General features: G+C 40.9%; 1 protein-coding gene across 13 annotated transcripts in view; it reads right to left on the bottom strand.

Moving 5' to 3' along the window:
* The window catches only part of LOC129765309 (AF4/FMR2 family member lilli), a 138,134-nt gene extending 119,003 nt beyond the window's left edge, over positions 1–19,131 (bottom strand). The window contains exons 1-3 of one of the 13 annotated variants that reach the window (XM_055765560.1): positions 18,583–19,131; positions 9,716–10,226; positions 8,947–9,645 (exon numbers count right to left, since the gene is read on the bottom strand). In XM_055765560.1, the coding sequence (XP_055621535.1) occupies positions 8,947–9,014 (68 nt within the window). In that variant the 5' untranslated portion in view covers positions 9,015–9,645; positions 9,716–10,226; positions 18,583–19,131. Of the gene's footprint in view, positions 1–8,946; positions 16,858–18,582 lie in introns of those variants that run through there. The other 12 variants (XM_055765485.1, XM_055765493.1, XM_055765533.1 and 9 more) reach the window with 12 other exon arrangements.
* Positions 19,132–19,427: the final 296 nt, after the last annotated feature.

Genomic DNA, 19,427 nt, shown 5'->3' with positions numbered 1-19,427 from the left:
GCCATATTTTCCCCGCTCTCTTGACATTTCATTTCAGTAAGGTTTGTCATTTCATAATGGAAAGATATACGATCCAACAACGAGTCGAGATTATTATTATTACCGAAATTCGGAGTCAATGGCCTCAACTTTAAGAGCGCTACGTCTAACTTATGGTCGTCATAATCGTCCTGCCAGATCAACAATTGTGCGTCTAGTGGAAAAATTTGAATCCACAGGCCCAGTACGAAATGTTCCCGTGCCAGTGAGACAAAGACGTGTGCCCTTAGTGTCGAGAATATTGAATCAGTCTCTCACACGTCGTTCTCAAGCGTTGGACATCTCTGTGACGTCGTTGTGGCGAATTTTGCGAAAAGTCCTTGGCCTACATCCTTACAAGATCAAATCGACGCAAGAACTGAAGCCGCTCAACCTCCAGAAGTGTCGTATGTTCGTGAATTGGGCAGAGCAAAAACTTTAAAATGATCCTAAAAGTCAATAATCAAAATATGCGTTATTGATCAGGCAGCAATCCACAGGTACTCCATGAGTCACCATTGCATCCCGATATGAATAGGTTTAATGGCTTGGGTGGTTCTGTAGAATCATTTCGAGAAGCAATGATTCTTTCTTGCTGTCGGGCTAAAATTGGCAAATATTCCGGGTGTATGATCCGACCGTTCAGGATATTCCTTCTGCTTCTCCAGCGATATCTCTTGTTTACATTCTGCTGTCATGTTCGAATACGCATGCAAGAGAAGAGCACGGCTTCTCTTCTATCCAGGGCTGAAATCCGGGTGCTATTTCCAGACATCCTAATATGCTCAGAAATAACGTGGATTTCTGAAAAAATATCCTCTTCGACCATATGGGGAGAGGGAAAGGATGGGTAATCATGATAATCTCAACATTGGGTTATTCCTAACTATTCTCTTCATACAATCTTAGAAAGATTACCTATTTCAGATCCATTATTGTTTTACATCTTCTGCTAAAGGGTGTGTCACATCAAATTGCATCACGGCAAAAACGCTGTAGAAATTCGCCCAGTAGACCGATCCTTTTGAAAATTTTAGACAGTAAAATAAAAACTATTAAACAACTTTTGGCATTTTCTTTTTATTCATACTTCGAGCCTAAGCCCGTATGCTCGCACCTTCCTCTCTACCCCGTCCATAAGGTTCTGTACAACGTCAGGTTGTAGTTTTTTTTGAACAGAAATCCATTTTCTCTTGAAGTCCGCCTCCGATTTGACAACTTTTGGGTTCTTCCGGAGGGCCTGCTTCATAATCGCCCAATATTTCTCTATTGGGCGAAGCTCCGGCGCGTTGGGCGGGTTCATTTCCTTTGGCACGAAGGTGACCCCGTTGGCTTCGTACCACTCCAACACGTCCTTTGAATAGTGGCACGAAGCGAGATCCGGCCAGAAGATGGTCGGGCCCTCGTGCTGCTTCAATAGTGGTAGTAAGCGCTTCTGTAGGCACTCCTTAATGTAAACCTGCCCGTTTACCGTGCCGGTCATCACGAAGGGGACGCTCCGCTTTCCGCAAGAGCAGATCGCTTGCCGAACCATGTACTTTTTGGCAAACTTGGATAGTTTCTGCTTGCGAATCTCCTCCGGAACGCTGAATTTGTCCTCTGCGGAGAAGAACAACAGGCCCGGCATCTGACGAAAGTCCGCTTTGACGTAGGTTTCGTCGTCCATCACCAGGCAATGCGGTTTCGTCAGCATTTCGGTGTACAGCTTCCGGGCTCGCGTCTTCCCCACCATGTTTTGCCTTTCGTCGCGGTTTGGAGCCTTCTGAACCTTGTATGTACACAGGCCCTCCCGCTGCTTGGTCCGCTGGACGAATGAACTTGACAAATTCAGCTTATTGGCGACATCCCGGACCGAACTTCTCGGATCACGTCTAAACTGCTTAACTACGCGCTTGTGATCTTTTTCACTGACGGAGCATCCATTTTTGCCGTTCTTCACCTTCCGGTCGATGGTTAGGTTCTCGAAGTATCGTTTTAGAACTCTGCTGACCGTGGATTGGACGATTCCCAGCATATTACCGATGTCCCGATGTGACAACTCCGGATTCTCGAAATGAGTGCGCAGAATTAATTCACGACGCTCTTTTTTGTTCGACGACATTTTTTCAAATTTACGAAGAATTGACAGTGAAGCATGGCCAACGTGATCTATACACTCTCATCTGATTATAAGCCAAAGCTGAAGATATAATTCCTAAAAAGTAAATTTCTACATCGTTTTCTCCGTGATGCAATTTTATGTGACACACCCTTTAGCTTTCATAGAGTGTTGCCACTGGATACTCTGCCAATGAAATGTATGGCCGTTCTCTATCCGCCGTTGAATGTGGTGGATAATCCCAATCGAAACGATGATTTTTATTGCAGCGTGTATATTTCCCGCATGAAAAAGTTTTGCTGTTGTTATGATGACACCAATAAGTTCTCATTTGATCGATTTTCAATCTTATCTCTAACATTTGTACTGATCTTCAAATAATAAAGCTTATTTTCGAACACTGATTTATTCACATCCTGCCACGTTGAATCCGGAGTCGCGTTATTTGATCCATGTCTACTATTGTCAATTATACCGAAGATGGATTGATCTTGTTTTTTCTAAATTTATGGACAACATCTATCTTGATTGGAATGGATCGAACGTCTACTGATGAATTGCAGTTGGCTGGATTCACTTCCTCGCTAGACCAAAATTCTTCACTAAAATCATCTAAGCTCTCTGATACGGACACGTTGGAATTAACCATCTTAATTGATTGTCCTTCGCAAACGACCCATCCGAAAACCAAGTCCTTCAGGAACTCGAAGAAGGATTCGATGCCTAGGATCAGATCCACTCCCTGAGAAACATAGAACGATGCGTCTGCTAGTTCTATTTCTTTGGGAATTTTCCAACCATCGGTACTCATGATACTAGTAGGCAAATCTGCTGTTACCTTCGTAAGTACGAGAAACTTCATGCTTCTTGAGTACATCGCTACCCGTGATGGTATGACAGCCTTTATGCTTTGTTGGAACTTTGACAATCTCTGCCCGATTCCAATAATGTTGATTGTATTCTGCTCTCTAGACACTTTTAAATGTTGACTCAAATGTTCCGATATAAAATTACTCTCCGATCCTGAATCGAGGAGAGCACGAGCAGGATAACAATTGCCACAGTCATCCTCAACAATGACAACAGCGGTTAGGTTCTGAGACGTATAGGGATGAGCTGTACCAGAAACTTGGAGATTAGTAGTGTTCTTGTTCGTCACTGGAGTAATTGGTTCTCTTACATCCTTGGAGGTTGCTGTAGGGGAAGCCGGTGTCCCCATGGGACTAGCGTTCCCTCTCAGTTTAAAATATACCAAAGTATGGTGACGACCTTCGCAATTTCTTTAGCCTGGTGCCTGGTGCCTGGTTCGTCGAAAGCAGTTTCTGCACAAACCGTTTTTTTCGCAATACCGCCACTCGGTCTTCAATTGACTTCAGCTGGAATTCACTACATTGGTACAATAAATGATCAGACGAGCACACGATACAGCGTCCCTTGGTCGCCTGACAGCTATTGAAACAAGCCTTCATCGTCGTTAGTTTAGGTTTTCGTATATCCAATTGTTGATGAAGACTACTATTTGGTAATGGTGATATCGATTCCAGAACTCGTATTCTTCGTTGGAGAAATTCTATCAATTTCTTCAACGTATCCTGCTCCAATGATGAGGAAAACTCTTCCCAGACTCTTCGCGTAATCAGATCCAAACGAGAAGTCAAATTATGGATTAGTAGAAGATCCTTTCAATCGATCGGTTTTACATTCTGGTCTAAGGTTAACACTGTTCTCTCAAACCCTTCTAGGAGACTCTGAAGATCAGACAACGATTCTCTCGAAAGCGTGGGCAAGTTGAACAGGGACTGTATCTGGCGTTTGCTCAGCTGTTTACTGTCGTTGTAACGAGTCATCAGTAGCTCCCAAGCTACCTGGTAATTGGCATTTGTTATCGGCAACGGATCGATGAGGCTTTTTGGTTCACCTTGAAGACATCCTTCCAAATAGTGAAACTTCTCTACCTCTGGTAAATCCCCCTTCCAATGTATGAGTGATGTGAAAACATCACAAAACTCGACCATTCATCGATGTCTCCACTGAAAGTCTGCAGCCTAATCTGAGGTAGCCGAACGTGGTCAACTGTAGTAGCATGTACAGATGTGTCGCCTCTCAAAGATTGTTCTTGCTCTGCCGGTTCTATTCTCTTTTTGAGCTCGTCCATCAGAAAAGATTCGACATGGTAATACCGATCATTAAATACCAATCTGTCCTTTTCGTAAGCATCATCCACTTCATCGAAATCGTCATGAGATATTATTTCGGTCAGAATAATTTTCTGCAAACGCACTCCTACCTGCCGCGCAGTGGCATCCTCTTGGAACTCCTGCACATAACGCCAGATACCGTTGAATGTTGACTGGATGTCCTTTCATTTCGCCATTAACGTCTTCAGAGAAGGGCTCTTCTTGGAGGAGGTTGCGGTGGGAGGCATCGTTGCAATGAACCAAAATGATGAAAATTAAGGTGTAGATTTCCAGAAACCCTGTTGCTTCGGTGGACATACACTGTCCTAACTAACCTGCCCAGTTATCGAATACGCCTTCTTCTTCCCGGAATCCAAATTCCAAACGCATAGGAAAGATACCAAATATCACAATCTCGATCGAATAATTCGTTGATCACTCCAACATGTTTGAAAATGGCGTGGGTCAGAGGAGGATAATAATACTAACTGTAGTACCGTAAACCGGGGGCAAATTGATCACTAATTTCAGAAAAATGTGAACATTTCCGTTTTTGTTAGATTTATACCCAATTATTTTTATAATCAGTACTGGTGCTAAGCCCATAAAACGTTATGATAAGTTTTGTGCAAAAAAATCCTAAAGCGCTAATTTGGAAAATTTCAAAATATAGCTTCGGGGTGAAAATGATCAATCTATGTTTTTCAGGATTTCCTAGTATCATATGCTCAAAAATGTATAGAAAATCAATTATTTCTTCACCTACGGCCATTTTAATGATAGTTCAAGGGTTTGAGGTGACAAAAACCTGATTTAATCCACCTAAAGGTGTTGTCATGTCTTTCCATAACTCGATTTAAACACTGATCTGCAGGTCATCCGGAGACCATTCGGGTTATCCAAATGTGGCCAAAAACTCTTGAAATGGTCACCAATGAGCTAGTTTGACAAACCAAGACGTTCGATAAGTCGCATGATGGGATTCGGTTCTGGTCATTTGAGGTGCTTTTTTGTTAGATAGTTTTTCCTCACTTGTTTGAATAGTAATTACTAGTATTTGATTACTTATTCAACTCATCAAGTATCGGCTAGAAGTGAATTAATATGTTTAGCGTCTTAAAACATTGTTTTGATGTGTTGGGAATATGTTTTTTTACCATAGTGAAAAATGGAAACGGAAATGCTATTCAGAGAAATGTTAATTTTCATGCAATTTAATGAGAGATTCGTTAAGATCCATTGGCAAAAAGAACCCTCAGATGATTATTGAACATATCGGATTAAAAAAGTTTAAAATTAAATTGCATAATACCTCTGAAAATTTGGGTTTGTTTTCAGTAATACGTTTGATCAATTTCACCCCGGTAATCAATTTGCCCCCGGATGACGGTATCCACAAGAAATTCTTCGGCTGGGCATATACTGTGGCAACTCACCTAGAGTACCAACAGCGTCCACAAACGTATAAATGGGTAAAAGCTTCAATGTTTGTTCTTCAATGTGCCATTTTCTCATACATTTTAACCGGGGATTCCAATAACCAGGGATGGTCGAAAAATGAATCGAAAAGGATAAATTTTTATGAAATTGTGTATAATTCTGCGGTGTCCTAGCTTCGGCAGACATATGTTCTATATATGCACTAACCTGAGGAAATATAAAGATGCACATCATCTTCGTCATTTTCCCTCGAAGAATTTTAACCAGATAACATCAGATGCAACTATGTGATTCCGCTTGTGTTTCCTCTCTCGGGTCAGTGGGAGTAGATCAACGGATGGCAACATTCATTCATATTAACCGAGCATGAAATACGCCTTTGTCTCCTGCAATCCGGTACCATCAATCCGCACGAATTTCAATGAAAACCTCTTAAAAACTACGTTTATTATGCCGAAATAATGGCAGCGAATTATTGACACAAAGAATCACAACCGATTATAGTTCCTTTTCTACATATTCAACTAAGTTGGAACTCGCCGACATCGAGCGTAAAACCAATGGCATTAGATCCGGTTCGAAGGACCAATGTCGGGGGATGACAAAATATAAATTCGTCCACAAATATCCTTAACATATAACACGAACGGAACTTCACAGTTCACAGTTGCCAATATTACAAAACACCACTACAATTTATTTACACAAATGCTCCAATGAACATGTTCATAACATTTCATCACATTAATTAACATATAACAAAAAAAAAACAAGCTAAAATTGGCAAATATTCCGGGTGTATGATCCGACCATTCAGGATGTTCCTTCTGCTTCTCCAGCGATATCTCTCATGTTTACATTCTCCTGTCATGTTCGAATACGCATGCAAGAGAAGAGCACAGCTTCTTTTCTATCCAGAGTTGAAATCCGGGTACTAGTTCCAGACACTTGCCTTTGCGAGAACAATACACTAATCGGTCATATGTCACAATTTGTTTGTTTATATCAATGCACGCATACCGTGCGTCGCCATTCAACAAACATCAAACACGCATCTAACAGATGTACACACTTCCAGCGATGAAAATGAAACATCGCGAGAATGACCGTTTATGAAAAATCGTTCCTCGATTCTCGGTCAAAACCATCAACCAAGCTGGGAGCTTGTTGCATCAGAACAGAGCCGATGCGCACGAGAGCAAATACGAATGGCAACTAGAAGAATCGAAGGTGTGCTGTTCACATGTACACCCAGGTTTTTTTACGCGGTTTTTTTACGCGGTTTTTTTGCGCCGGTTTTTTTTACGCGGATTTTTCTATTAACGCGGTTTTTACGCGGATTTTCAAATTAACGCGATTTTTAAACGCGTAAAAAACAAGGCAATTTCACATCTCCCTCCCAGCTTACATTTTCTCTCATGTTCCCTCAGAACAAATTATGGTAACTAGTGCTTGTAACGGAGCTTAGCGCTTAGTGCCGCACCTTATCACGATTCTTAGGTGGATTTTAGGTGTTGGGTAACGAGGAGCTCTAGCTTCTTCTAGCAACAGCAGATGACCTCATTCGAACCGACCTATAGCTACCAGTAACCAACGAAATTGCAGTAAAAAACTACGGGTTTTCGGAAGCGAGCAACACTCAACTTTTTACTTCCGTTCTACGTAAAGATAGTCCAATTTCATATCTATCATTAGGTGACATGGTTTTTTTTACGCGGATTTTCCAATTAACGCGGTTTTTTTACGCGGATTTTCGAATTAACGCGATTTTTTACGCAGATTTTCCAGTTAACGCGGTTTTTTTACGAGGTACGTATCTCTCGCGTAAAAAAAACCTGGGTGTATAGGAAATGAACAAGTTCTAAGTTCGCACAACGAAAACAAGCAACACACACAAAGCCAAACACTAGAAGCGACCTACAATCATTTGCACTCTTCTCTTTTTTCGCCTGCTTTGCCTTGGCTCGGATGGTTGTGTTAGTTGCAATGCCAGATGCACTTCAAGTGAAATATTCGCTAGCGTTCACAGAACTCGAGAGGAAACATAAAACACAAAAAGAGCAGAATATGCGACCTTTGTTGTTTCGGGCACAGAAAGATTCTGATAATTTTCCTCAGAGGACGCTAGCGACAGCTTAGGGGAGCCGCGGGTAAGACGGACAGTGGGGGATGGACAGTCATATCCATAACCACATCCAATGCAGAAGGGATTGAACTCTTTTTCATATTGCTTTCTCTTTTTGTTCTATTTCAGTTACTGGACACACAAACACTGGGAGAGAGTGAAATTATTCCTCTCGCGAGCGATACATCTCTACGCTTCGTATATTATGAACCTGTCCATATCCTCCCCACTACATGTCCATTATACCCGCACCGATAAAAATGTTATACTTTTCGGCTTGTTTTAATTTCAGTAAAAAAACATGGAAAAACACATTTTTATAAAACATTTGGCCAGTTATTTCGAAAACCAGTATATTGAACTGTAAGAAACTGCTTTTAAATTTTTGAAAACATTCCAAAGATACAATTGAAGTTTTCCTTTACATGTCCGTCTTACCCCCATCTCCCCTACATACTATACAAGGGTGGAGTTTACTTCGCATATATTCTCTTTTCGCTATCCCCCTTTGTTTTTTCTATTCTAGCGGCTGCATAAGTTGCCCGTTGTTGACAACTCTGTTCGGGAAAGCAAACAAATGGACAGAACAAATGTATGGGGAAATGGGAATGCTTCCAACATTCATCTATTTAAACCATACCCATACTATGGGATTGTAATGTATAGCATATAAAACAAATCTTTGAAAATTTCCGATTTGATTATTTCATAAAAACATGACCTGTTTTCTGATATGGCACCCTTAATGTAAGACGTAGTCCTACGTCAAAAAAAAATTGTAGCGCTCTTATTGAAAAACTCTTTATCAACCAATCAACAATTAGATTTGGCAGGAAAATGTTCCCATGTTCTCAATTCCCATTATCATCAGGTCAGATTATCAGAAAGTTGGGACTTACGTTCATCACACGAAGGGCATGCTGTGTTGCCAGGTCGTCACAGCACATACTATAAAAATAGATCTCGTACAGTATCACACTGCATTTGATGAATGTTTTGAACGGATGGCCACATATAACCAGATTCATTGTCACAAATAATACAGAAACTAAATCAATTACAAATTCTATCATGCTCGGTATACTTACTGGTAATCCGGTGGAAGCTGAGGGGAGTACTTCCTTCGGTGGTGATAGGGAACATTTCCAACCGGCATTGGCACTTCACAACACTGCGGCAATAATTTCCTGTACTCCGAGCGATTCCCACTCGAACAACACAGGCAGTTTCCAGTGGTTAAACCAAAAAGCACGCCTATACACACAAATCCACCGCCGCTAAACCAATTTTCCGCCACCTTCCGAGCGTCAAATATTAGGTCCTGCCACTTGATTTTCCACTGCTGGCACCACTAACAACAACGTTCAGCCGAATCGCCACAGATGCGCACGGTTCTGTTCGCATTTTCAACCCAACCTACCCACTGTTATTCCCTATCAATCCCGAGCCCGAATTGGATTAGCTTCTGCGAGGCATAACATTTGCATCAATCAAAGAGAAACACGTAACGCGACGTTCGCGGAACCCACTCTATGGCAAGCCGTCCGTCAGCCTGAGCCTGATCCTTCGCCACTAGTAATCCTTAATCCAGCAATTTTCGATTTATGGTAATTCCACCATTCATTATCCACTGGAGCCAAACGAAGCGAAACAAATTAGGGCCCGACGGACGCGTGTCGTTTCCAGCATAACTCATTTTTCGCATTATTATTCATTTTGGCGCCGCACAGACCTCCCCCGTCAACACATTCCCTCCCTGCACATGTCGTGCTCTAGTTAGTAGGATACTGTTCGCGGAATCAAAAGCTATTACCAACTTTCGCAAAAAGCTACCCTTTGATGGGATCAAATACGCACCTTCAATCTTCTTTCAGCTGTTCTCTTGTTTACCCTTCATCCGTTGAGTTCGAAACCACTAAAATTGCACGAGAGTCTTCAACTGAACCGTTTCGACAACGACAGCCCCAACGAAGATCCGTTCAGCGTAACAATAACAAATCGGCCATCACCTTCGGGCGGCACCATTCCCATCATCCACGAACACTCAGAAAAAAGGAGCCTCCTGAAACTTCAAAGAGCCTGAAAACATTCAACGTGAACGCTTTAATCACTTTACTCCACGTGCCACGGCCCGCTAAACAACCCCCGCCCAAACGGAGATGGACTCGAGCGGTTTTCTGCCCCACTTATGCGACGACACACTTCCATGGCAAGGATAATCACGTACACCCATACAAACTGGCTGGCTGCTGCTGCTGGTGCTGCACTTGAGCTATTTCCCGCTTTTCCCAGCATCGAACAATTTCACACGGCACTCGGCACTGAACTTTGGATCCTTATTTTTTTTTCTGTTGCCTCTGGAAAGCAGCTGGAGGAAAACTTGCAAATCTGCATAAAATATTTACCATCTAATTTTCCATCGCATGTCGAACATGCGAAAAACGGTATTCACCCACACATACGGACACACACACACACACGTGCCCCCACCCACCAAAACCGACCAAAGCACCCGAATCAAAACGGCATTTGCCTGCAAATATTTTCGCTTAACAACATCCTTGGAGCATAATCGTCCCACACAAATAACCACCGTGCGCACATTGTTTGAGGTTACTGTTTTCTCAACGATTGCGCGAATGAGATTCCAGTGCTCTACCGCCATGAGTCGTGTGTTGGAAATGGAATTTCAAAGGACTAAATAACACCCCTGCTCCAGCGCAACCAGGGAAATGTGCCCCAAAAACACTACTATCGAAAAGAAGTGGGGGGGGGGGGGTAGGTCTCGCTCTATCGTGATTAACGACCCCACACAACCCGACAGCGTGTTGATGGAGGGTTATGACGAACAAAAGCCTGCAGTCATTATGGAGAGAACCAAGCAGCTTCTCACCTGTGAATGTGGTCGGATGAGTGATTGTTGAAGCGAGGTAGAAAACGGCGGAAAAGGAATAAATGGGGATGCAAAATTGTCCACAAGAAATGGCCCTTTCAAAAGGGATGTTTTCAATCGCTTCCGATTTGGCATTGGTCATTCATTTGTGGAATTACCACTTATTATTTTCCCAAAAAATGGTGAAGTCAGGAAGGATTTTTTTAAAGTGTGCAGTGGAGAATTGAAAAGAAGAAGGATTATTTTCTTGTTTTATTTTTTTAATGTTAACCTCAAACCGGATTTGCTATCCGTCAGTTATTATTGACAGGAGAGATTAGACCGGCTTCGAGAGCTCCTCTAGCCTGCACATCGATCTACGCAGCTAATTCAGGTGACCTTGTGACCGATGACATAGATGTAACTGCCTAGGTCTGAGACGGTGTTGCCGTCAATTCGTCGCATACGCAAGTCATGGAACTCGACTGGTCTTCAAACAAAACAGCAGTAAGTTTTATTTGATGACCAAATAATCCACGGTCACTTCTGAGAGTTGAAGCTGTACTGTTCACCGCCGGAGATCAACATTATTTGGATAAAACTTGGATAAAGCTCCGGTTTCCAGTAGATTTATTAGAAGAAAATCGTAGTATAATTAAACCGCAAACTCTTGCCCGGGAATTGGAGCGAACTACACTCTGTCCAACTTCTATAAGACCAGGTAATGATATGTTTCGTGAAATATTTCGTAGAACTAACATGAATTTTGTAAAACAGTTAGGCAAGCTATTTCACGAACAAGAGTTTTTGTGTGACGCATATTACTAATTTAATTAGCACCTATTTCGCGATGTTCATTGAACGATTTTCCCACTAGATTTGAATCGAAAAATTAACAGGAAAGGATTATCAACATGTTCGGACCTAGTTAAAGTCAGAGAGGCTTGAGTTCCGGTTCGAATGCTTCCTTGCTTTTTCCATCAATTGGCTAATTGATGGTTTTCTCCGTTTCCGATCCATTTTCTTATAAACATATTTCACTTCTCCGTAGAGCTGTCAGGTACTCGTAAATCATAACTGGGGGTTGGTTGATCTTTGTGGCTGAATATGTTCTTATTTTCAACATAATCAACCGCTTTTTTGGCGGAACTAACCTCTTAATAAGGATATCTGCACACGAATGTTCATTATAGTCTACTTCTTCACGAGACCAACATTCCAGGGCAAAAAGCATAAAGTCTATATGGGAACACACTGGGTATACAATCGCAATGTGCATTTAGCACTATTCCTATGCAACTTTTTGAATAATCAATCTGCTTCCATTGATATGAATCATAGCCATAACAGAAATTTCTATTTTTCTCCGTGTATACGACTTTGATGCTAAATATACTTACGAATTTTGTAGCGGTCTTATAAAAACTGGACAGCTGAAATTATCGTATTTGAGCCCAATAAATAAACAAACGACTCCTTTGAACGCATTGACGTTAAATATACATTAACAGTTCGGCTGAAAAGTTTATAAGGTAACACAGTAAAACAATTTTTTTTTTACGAAATTCAATTTCATCATTCAACATAATTGCCTTCGAGGGCGATACAGCGATTAAGCGATCTTGCAACTTTTCGATGCCATTTGTATAGTACTCTTTCGGTTTTTCCAAAATAGGCCTCAGTTTCGGTAATCACTTCATCATCGGTCTTAAGTTTCTTGCCAGCGAGCATTCTCTTCAGGTCTGCGAACAGAAAACAGTTGCTGGGGGCCAGATCTGGAGAATACGGTAGATGCGGAAGCAATTCGAAATCCAATTTATGCAATTTAGCCATCGTTTTCATTGATTTGTGATTTTTCCATTTTATTTCACAATAACAAAAATTGCTTCACTCTCAATGCTGTAACTCACGAACCAATCGACCGATTGCTGTAAAATTTTGACACAGCCATTGGAAGATGGTGCTTTGTGATAGCCAAGTAGATTTTTGCAAGAGGCGCCATCTAGACGTCAACCTTATGAACTTTTCAGCCGAACTGTTATTCTTAGTATTCAACAGTGTATGAAAATATCTTGTGGAAATTCTACATGTTTGCGTCACAACGAATTATATTCAAAGTGGTCTTATAGAAGTTGAACAGAGTGTATCCGGTGCCGCTTGCTAGCCGACCTGAGGTGGCGAGTCTTATGATTGGCGATGAGCTGGAGCCGAAAATTCTCAAAGTTTTTACGAATGGAATCTGAATCCGTAAACCATCCTTTCTTCGGCCCTCGCAGGTGGTGAAACCAAAGCCAACATAACTGTTTTCTATGAACTACCGATATGGGTTCAAATCAAAACAATGCCTTCCGAAATACAAGACTGGTTCTGGAACTGAAAAGCCTAACTTGTATACTGAAAATTTGGAATCGAATCTAGAGAAACATGCTGCTCGAGCCACGAAACGTTATGGATGTTTTCCTGGACGAGTGCGTTACACCGCTTCAGATAACCTCGTTATTCGAAAGAGAGGTACACGATCCTGAACTTCACCTCAAATCTGGGTCGATCGACCACACTCCCGCGGGGATCAATGGCCCACCCGACAAATGGAGCACCGCTTCCGTCATTTCCATGACATGATACCCAACCTGCTCACAATTCCAGAACCCTGTTTTGACGTAGGACTACGTCTTTCATTTCTATACTGGGGTGTAAGTTCGAAGTTTCGAAAACGAAAGCGTTACGCCGGAGAACGAGATTTTAAGCGTTAATAGCTCCTGAACAACTGAACAAAATGGTATGATAAACACTTCATTTGAAAGATAAAATGTCAACGCGTTATATGCTTGTTACTTTTTAATCCAAAAACTTGTTTCAATAGCCCTAAAACTGCTTTCAAAACAGGCTATTGAAATCACACCAATCGGTATATAAGCGAGTGTCGCTCGGAAATCCACTCAGTTATGATTGCGCAACGATTGAGGTACGATCGCTGGAATGAATGGATGTTTCCCTAACACAGACTTCAAAACCATTGAACCAGGGAAATCGGGAGCAGCGGGTACTCCTATACCCGCTTGCGTTTCTGCAAATCGAAATGTTTCCCTAACACAGATTTCAAAACCATGGAGCCTGAACATCGGCATTGCAAAATAGATGCAAGCTGTGGGTACTTTTGTACTCGCTTGTATTTTTGCAAACTGGAATGTGTTTTCCCAATACAGATTCCGAAACCAAGAAGTTGGGAAAAGCGGCATTACAGATACATTCAAGTCGGCAATACTGCATTTTTACACTCCGGAATTCATTTTGCTAACACGGTCTACAAAAGCTGGTACAGATGCAACGCTTTGGCTCGATTATTCAAGACTGTATTGGAAGATATCTCTTCATGTCGCCAGCTCACTGAACTTCTACGCATACCTTTTGATGACTAGACAAAATGTTGATAACTATTTCCTGCGATAACCACTACCATAATGCATGAATTGACTTGGTATTTGTTTGCAATTAAATTCGTAAATAGTTTCATTCATTCACTAGTTTAATCAATAATTTAATCAATACACACAAAAGATAGCTCTGCGCAGCGGCGACATCGTACCCAATGAGAAACATCCGAGATGGGACTATTGCTAATTGAAGAAATACAATTGATTACTAAGTCAACGGCAGTCCTACGTCAACCTTGCGGTTATATCATAGGTATAACCCATCCATAGTTTTTATTTTCCGGAATACATTACTTTTTATCCTTATACAACCTAATATTGTTTTAAAAGTTCTTACTCTCAATGGCCAATCGACTCCGAGGGTCTGAATAGCATTTTCATAGCCACATTGATGCTCTCCACACAGAAGAGATGATCCATCATGCGCGGGGTTGCCATACCTGACATCAGAGATGCGATTTGTTATGAGTATCGAATGATGGTACTCACACAAGGATAATCAACAAATTTTGTACTTCGATTATCTTTGGTGACCGTCCCAACACATGGTGAGCTTCTGCTCGATATCCACGAGGAATCTGTCCTTCATCGATCACAATCGATTAATTTTATAGATCGTTAAAGCATTTGAACACACTTACAATGAATTAGTTATTTTTGTTATCGAACTTTGACTTAAACTTTAACATGTCCAAAAATGTGTTTAGATTAAGAATTAGTTCATAAGTGTCTGTGCGGTGTTTTTTAATCGAAGACTAAATACATAAATAAAATACATAAAAAAAACTATTTTGACTGTAACTAGAAATAATTTTGTCAGCTAGAATCAGCTAGGAATTCAATTTTCCGAAATTTTCTATTTTTCTCTCCGCTATATTGATCTACGGGAAGAGACGAATACAACGAAATATAGATGACTCCAATTGAACCATTCCTTCAATTTCAATTTCGATAGCGCAAACATCGAATGGACTAACAACGCTTATTATGATGTAATTTTCGAACATGTGGGAATTCAATTTTCCGAATTTTCCGACCTTCCTTCAGAGTTTTCCGAAAATTTTCCGAACAAAATACAGGAGGCTAAAATCGGACCATCCCTTCTTCGGGTTTTCCGCTTACCAACAGATTTTGCCTTACATTTTTATTTATATAGACATATTTTTGTAGTCATAGATTGATTTGACTCAGGCTTATATTTATGTAGGTCTTAACTATTTAGACTTGTGTTTAAAAATGATACATGATGACTCTTTGTCTTCTTCTGCACGATTGAATAAACAGAAGAAGAGGGTAGTAATGGTATTTTTGTGTACATTTTTGAAAAGAATGCGGTACCGAATTCTACCACGTTATGTCATCTAACCCGTTTAAAGGATACAAATACATATAGGAAACAGTTTTTTCAGGGCATCCATTTGATGTATCACATAATCACAATCCTATGCCAAGATACTGTCCGTGCCCCTAGGCTCAGACCCATCAACTTTTTCTTCAAAGAAATTTCCTCCTTCTTGCACTGTATTCTAGAGCTTGCCACTCAGAACGCATTCAAGGTGTGTTATTAGGCATTGAAATCCCAACTAATTACTAATGAAAATGATGCAAGTAATACTACGTTGAGAAGGAGAAGTTTCTCTGGGAATGTTAGCGCCATTTAAAAAGAAGAAGAAGAAGTATGTTTAAATATTGAATCAATGTATTCATTTAAATTTGGAATTTTCAACGAATATAAATCTACTGCGGATAGTCGTAACTAGTTGTACGAATCAACCCCTATTCCAGCCCCTTCCACTACCTAGCTACGTTCAATTTTATTCAAATAATCATATTTATAAAGTATATTGACCAATTATTAACAACTTCTGTTTAAGAAAAAATAAAATAAATCAAAACTGAAATACTCCGAGTAATAGAATTACGGAAAGTGTTTGGATATCGATCAATATCGAATGATACACAATGTGTCATGCAAATAACCTCTCACGAACATATAACCAAACATGAGTGGATCATTCCGATATTTGTATGAATGCCAGTAATCACTTGTGTTACACTAAATGATTAAACAGAGAGAGGAACGAAGACTGTTGATTGCAATTCGGGGCTGTACCAAACATCGCACACTATTTTCGAAGCCTGCGTACAAGTTTGATCCGCATATATCGTCCCGTTCTACTGTAACGAAAACCACCGCACAGATAAGTGCAGAGCGAGAAATGATACAAGAAAAAAATTCGTCATTATTCGGTCACCATTTGCGGAGAGAAGCGAATAGGAAAAGAGCTAAAACGAGAGAGTTTCTTTTTCTCACTGGAGCGGTGTTGCTAGTAAAACTATGCGGTCTATATGAATATATATATAATTCAAGGGATAGCAGCGCTAAAATGAAAAAAATAATCTGGCTACATCTTCTTTGAGCGTCTACCTAGCTAAATGATCATATAGTTTGCACTCTCTGAGGCTTATGAATCAGAATCTGCTACATTAGTTGAATATGAATCATTCGCTTTGCGTAGTCCGTATGATCCTGCAGTTTCAATATGCATGGAGAGGTTCGACATGTACCGTTCCAAATCATATTTCGGACGCTTAAGGCATATGATGCAGAAAATAGATCTAAACTTTATACACAGGTATTATTTGGTAGATATTTTTGATAAATTAGTTCAATATGCTGAAGCATTTCAAGATTTTAGAACAAAGTGTCCGAAATATGATGTTGTCCGAAATATGATTCAGAACGGTATATGTTACAGGCAAAGAAGAAGATAAACTTTCCGCACCGAAACCGTACATGACGGTTTTGCTTGGGTACTGGTGTATCATGAAGTGCGAATCGAAGCAGAATTGTCTCGTTCTCTTTTGTGTCGTGATCTGTAGCACGTAAATGCAAAAAAATGCCACTGGGGGAAATGATTTTTGTAAGATCATATTTGCACGAACGAAAGCGATTTATTCAGTGAAAGGATCAATCGGCGAACACTGATTACGGATAATCGAGTCCAACCTGTATTAGTTGTATTATTTATTATATTTAAATTTACTTATATTTACTAGAAATAATGTATTTACCAGAACAACGTTTGCCGGGTCAGCTAATACGACCATATGATTTTCGGTGCGTTTGCTGATAGGGTAGAAGCTGGAGCTGACCATGCGGTAATCGAAATTTCTGCAAAGATCCAAACGATTCCTAGGATTGATGGCATTCTTAACCGCTCATAAATATATCATAAATAATAACAAATAACAGAAAACTGCAATGCTATCTTCATGAAAATACAACGTTTTTCTAACGGATTATGGAATGGCATGAATAATGAAGAAATAACAAATCATCTCCGGATAACTAAGACCAATCGGTTATCGATATCTATCTTGCGTTACAAACGAATTTGTCTCAAGACAAGATGTAAACTTCAAACACTCAGACTGAGTCAACCCAAAGATTTCTCATAGAGAGAGTGAGAAGAAAAAAAATCTCAATCTGATTCCTAGATGAATCATGATATCAATTTCCTTCTCTTCATGCACCGATAAGTTTTCAATATGACTTCCGATTCGCTGCCTTTTATTTCCAATAGAACAATGGTGCATTCCAAAACTGATAAAAAAACAGCTCACAACTACAAAAATCGTGAATAACAGAGGGAAAACTTTTCCCAAATTTTGTTCGCCTCTGACAGTAGAGTTACCTGACTTCCATACCACCGCCCCCCGCCCTCAAGCCGACACGATAAGTTTGTTAAACATGCGAAAATCGAAAACTACCTTGTCCCACCCTTCCCCACAAACCCGCTCCTCCATTCGCACCATAAATAACAAACACTAATCAGTTCCCTTCACAAGAGCACCGAATCCTGACAGCGTGTACGAAAACATCCACGCCAGAGTTATGCTGTTCAATCATCTGCTAGTGAACATTGCTGTGCTTTACTCCTTCTGCTCCTTCTCCTGAACAAGTATGTATATCGTTTTCCTTTTCGTTTGTTTGTGTAAGTATCCTTTCGGGTGCACGTGTGCGTATGTGTTGGTGCCAGCACGCGACTTCGTGCGTGTGATAAAGCACTCCATTTGACAAATGTTTACGTCCTCCACCGGAACAGGAGTTCACCCCACCCAAATTGCCCTGTTTCCCCCATTCACCCATTCCGCTCTCATCCTTGGCCACAAACATCCACTGACACACACACACACATGTGGAGCAGTGGAGCGCTGTATATGGATGTGTGCGTCTGCGAGCAAGCTCTCTTCATATATTTACGTAGCAGAAAAGATTTAACACCACTTCATCTGCTGGCGATCGATATTTTATGTATGAAAATTTTGACATTTTCTAGGACACCATAATTTTTTTTTGTTTTCCACTAAGTTTTTTTTCTTTATCAGATATCATTGCAGATTTTGTATTTCACCTTTGATTGATTTTTGACACATTTGGGTACAACTCACGATCAAACAATAGCTTTCACATGTTCCCCTACGTCACAAGGATGGTTCCCAACAGAACTGACGTTCGTAAGCACCACCCACATACGATTCCTTTCGCAAAAATAAATCAAAACTGTCGAAAACTTCTTTCTTCACGTTGGAACCACTTCACAGGGAACTATTTTTTCCCGTTGCCCAGTTTTGATATTCCCCCACACGCATCGGAGAAAAACTGAAATCCGTTCGAAGGGCGACGGAACGCCCAGCGCTACTTCCAAGAAGTCCTGTCGTTTTGATTGCCAATTGTTCGGAACAAGCGAGTGCGTATGTTTTTTTAGTCTATCGTTGTCGCAATGTTCAGGAGGACTAAGATCACTGTTTATAGCAAACGCCATTCAGTTGCAGATTTTTCTGGCCATTCTGGGGCTCTCTGGTTGCTCGGGTGAATTGAATAATACACACACCATCCGTCAAAACCACCCGTCGAAGACACGATATCCGCGAGGACCAATCGACACGGTCTAGCTCCGTCCGCGAACAAATACAGTCTGACGATATCCGTTTCGGATAGCGCACAAGCAAATGAGAGCCAAAGCGAGACAGAGGGGATAAGAGATGCGAAGGATGTATGTTTTCCTCGGGTTTTCCATAAGGATTTTCACTTTGTTATGATTTCGCACGGTGTGGAGAGCGAAAATGGGAGCCAATCTCTCGCTCTCTCGGGTCATGTTTTGCAAGCGTGAATGTTTTATCCCCGTGCGGAGAACGATTCCACCGTCTGGGTGATATCCTTGTCGATGGGTGGTTTGAAAGGAACACAGGAAAATGG

This window comes from Toxorhynchites rutilus, chromosome 1, assembly GCF_029784135.1.
Source record: "Toxorhynchites rutilus septentrionalis strain SRP chromosome 1, ASM2978413v1, whole genome shotgun sequence".
In the NCBI taxonomy this organism is placed as follows: domain Eukaryota; kingdom Metazoa; phylum Arthropoda; class Insecta; order Diptera; family Culicidae; genus Toxorhynchites; species Toxorhynchites rutilus.
The sequence above is the reverse complement of the archived record's forward strand: the minus strand, read 5'-3'. Positions and strand labels throughout refer to the sequence as shown.